Genomic DNA, 3,847 nt, shown 5'->3' with positions numbered 1-3,847 from the left:
CCCATATCGTGATATATAGTCTACGTGACATAGTCTACCCATATCGTGATATATAGTCTATCCATATCGTGATATATAGTCTACCCATATCGTGATATATATTCTACCCATATCGTGATATATAGTCTACCCATATCGTGATATAGTCTACCCATATCGTGATATATAGCCTACCCATATCGTGATATATAGTCTACCCATATCGTGATATAAAGCCTACCCATATCGTGATATATAGTCTACCCATATCGTGATATATATTCTACCCATATCGTGATGTATAGTCTACCCATATCGTGATATATATAGTCTACCCATATCGTGATATATAGTCTATCCATATCGTGATATATAGTCTACCCATATCGTGATATATAGTCTACCCATATCGTGATATATAGCCTACCCATATCGTGATGTATAGTCTACCCATATCGTGATATATAGTCTACCATATCGTGATATATAGTCTACACATATCGTGATATATATTCTACCCATATCGTGATGTATAGTCTACCCATATCGTGATATATAGTCTACCCATATCGTGATATATAGTCTACCCATATCGTATAGTCTACCCATATCGTGATATATAGCCTACCCATATCGTGATATATAGCCTACCCATATCGTGATATATAGTCTACCCATATCGTGATATATAGCCTACCCATATCGTGATATATAGCCTACCCATATCGTGATATATAGCCTACCCATATCGTGATGTATAGTCTATCCATATCGTGATATATAGTCTACCCATATCGTGATATATATTCTACCCATATCGTGATATATAGCCTACCCATATTGTGATATATATTCTACCCATATCGTGATATATAGTCTACCCATATCGTGATATATAGTCTACCCATATCGTGATATATAGTCTATCCATATCGTGATATATATTCTACCCATATCGTGATATATAGTCTACCCATATCGTGATATATAGTCTACCCATTTCGTGATATATAGTCTACCATATCGTGATATAGTCTACCCATATCGTGATATTAGTGCTTGATATCGTGATATCAGCTTGAACCAATATCGCCCAGCCCTATTCCGGACTATAGTAATATTCTATTAAAATGTTACCAGTTGGTTCAGGTTGATTACGGGAGAGGAGGGGGGGGGGGAGGTTTCTAGCCCTATAATTAGAAAATAGTTTGAAAAGCTTGACAACGTACGTACCACGCGGTATAGTACACTATATATTTATATTAGATATAATTTTAATTTAAAAACGAAATAAGCTATTTCACATAGATAAATACATCCCAGAGATAAATAGAGGTGGGAAGAGAACAACAATAAACACAAGACCTTCAAAACACACACTGATATTTCAATTGATTGTTAAGATGTATGCACATGGACCGGCTGGTAGACAAGGACAAGCACCTATATTCTTGTCCATGTAAAACCATTACTAAGAGGTTTGGCGAATGACAAACTTGTTGAAAAGAACCCAGAAGCGAAGTTCTTATCGATATCCACGACCAAAATGTTTGACAGAATCCTTGAGTTCCTCGATTGTTATCTTTGTAAAATCATTACAAGGTTAGTTGTTATCATCGTAAAATTAATGCCAAGATTTCTGTCCAAGGGCCAGCTAGTATACATGATCCTTAAAAGCTTAAGTTGCTAAATTTGGAAGACCATTGTCAAGAGGTTCAATGGACCAGTTGGTAGAAAGGATCCTTGAAAAGTTGCCATTCCTATCAAATGATTATGGCTAAGAACGAGCTGGTAGACAGAATCCTTGAGAACCTACGCTGTTATCATTGTAAAATCAAGATTTATGGCCACGTTTCTCAAGAGCGTATGCCATTTTTATATGCCCACATGGAAATGTGGACGTATATTGCCGTCGCTCCTGTCCGCTTGCCCGTCGGTCGGTGCCTTGATTTTTTGAAAAATCATTATTAAGTCACTAAAAACTTTGTTATCATTTCTGACAGCTGGTAGTTAGCGTATGTTACCTTGCCTGGCAAGCTCTCTTAAATCGATTAAATTGGTGTCCTTATAAAAGATCCTTGTCGAGGAGAGTTTGTTGAAGAACTAGGTGGTAGACATGATCCTCGAGAACCATGGTGGTTAGTGTACCTTTCCTAGTGGGCGCATCTCTAGTGAGTTCTAACCAGTATAGATATAACAATCTTGTAACCATTATCACATCATTCAGGGAAAATTCTATCGGTCAAGTTTCTCATTTTTAAAACAATCCATGATAACAAATGTCAACAAGTCATCTTGTAATTGATAAATTTTATATTCAAGCCTGGTTTACACTAGTATAACTAATATACTAATACACTAATATTAACTCAACACTTAGGTCACTTCGATTACACTTTCCAAACCACAATCTTTAAGTGTAAGTCACAGGGAAAAACAGAGATGTTGATATCGCAGACTTGGTAGTTGTTGAAAGTTATTGGATCTAGATCAATGGACTTGGTAGTTAGAAAAATCGTTAGATCTGGTCGGGTCGAATGATATGGGGGTGAAACGTGGTCCTTGGTAGTGTGGGGTTAGTTACTGGAAGTTGGAGTATGGTGCTGACGCTCCCAGTAGACCGATGTCAGAACGATGTGTATGCTCATTCTTCTAGTCTATGATAAACCCGGCATCATCATCTGCCTACAACTTGTCAACCAGAACTAGAAATGGGAGGTCATACGTCATGTACACAGTGGCTCAACTAGACGAGTGGGGGTTCCTGGAATTAAGTGGATTACGGCCCGTCCCCGGGATTTTTTTTATACATAATATTCTCTCCTTCTAAGTTATGAACTATTTGATTTTGTCTTTTAAGCTTTTCGATACCTTTATTGGAACATTTTTTTTCTTAGGGTGGAGCACCATTAGGGGTCGGGGTCGGGGCCCGTGGACTTGGTTCAACCTGTCCCAATGTAGTGGAACCACTGCGAATCTGTTCTATCCCACTGCCTATGGTGAAGGTATGTTCTATCCCACTCACTATAGTGAAGGTATGTTCTATCCCACTCACTATAGTGAAGGTATGTTCTATCCCACTCACTATGGTGAAGGTATGTTCTATCCCACTCACTATGGTAAAGGTATGTTCTATCCCACTCACTATGGTGAAGGTATGTTCTATCCCACTCACTATGGTGAAGGTATGTTCTATCCCACTCACTATGGTGAAGGTATCTTCTATCCCACTCACTATGGTGAAGGTATCTTCTATCCCACTCACTATGGTGAAGGTATCTTCTATCCCACACCTTGAAGAAGGTATGTTCTATCCCACTCACTATGGTGAAGGTATGTTCTATCCCACTCACTGTGGTGAAGGTATGTTCTATCCCACTCACTATGGTGAAGGTATCTTCTATCCCACTCACTATATCAAAGGTATGTTCTATCCCACTCACTATGGTGAAGGTATCTTCTATCCCACTCACTATGGTGAAGGTATGTTCTATCCCACTCACTATGGTGAAGGTATGTTCTATCCCACTCACTATAGTAAAGGTATCTTCTATCCCACTCACTATAGTAAAGGTATGTTCTATCCCACTCACTATGGTGAAGGTATCTTCTATCCCACTCACTATAATAAAGGTATGTTCTATCCCACTCACTGTGGTGAAGGTATGTTCTATCCCACTCACTGTGGTGAAGGTATGTTCTATCCCACTCACTATGGTGAAGGTATCTTCTATCCCACTCACTATGGTAAAGGTATGTTCTATCCCACTCACTGTGGTGAAGGTATCTTCTATCCCACTCACTATGGTGAAGGTATGTTCTATCCCACTCACTGTGGTGAAGGTATGTTCTATCCCACTCACTATGG

The 3,847-nt window shown here is 38.9% G+C and overlaps 1 protein-coding gene across 1 annotated transcript; it reads left to right on the top strand.

Annotated features, from left to right (window-relative positions):
• Nucleotides 1–3,303: 3,303 nt before the first annotated feature.
• On the top strand, nucleotides 3,304–3,831 carry LOTGIDRAFT_143169 (hypothetical protein; the record flags this gene model as incomplete). Its single annotated transcript, XM_009053000.1, has 1 exon — nucleotides 3,304–3,831. A coding segment is annotated over one exon (528 nt), but the record flags the coding sequence as incomplete, so codon positions are not given.
• Nucleotides 3,832–3,847: the final 16 nt, after the last annotated feature.

Source organism: Lottia gigantea (assembly GCF_000327385.1).
Source record: "Lottia gigantea unplaced genomic scaffold LOTGIsca_194, whole genome shotgun sequence".
Classification (NCBI taxonomy): domain Eukaryota; kingdom Metazoa; phylum Mollusca; class Gastropoda; family Lottiidae; genus Lottia; species Lottia gigantea.
Note: the sequence above shows the minus strand (reverse complement) of the source record. Positions and strands in the feature narration are given on the sequence as shown.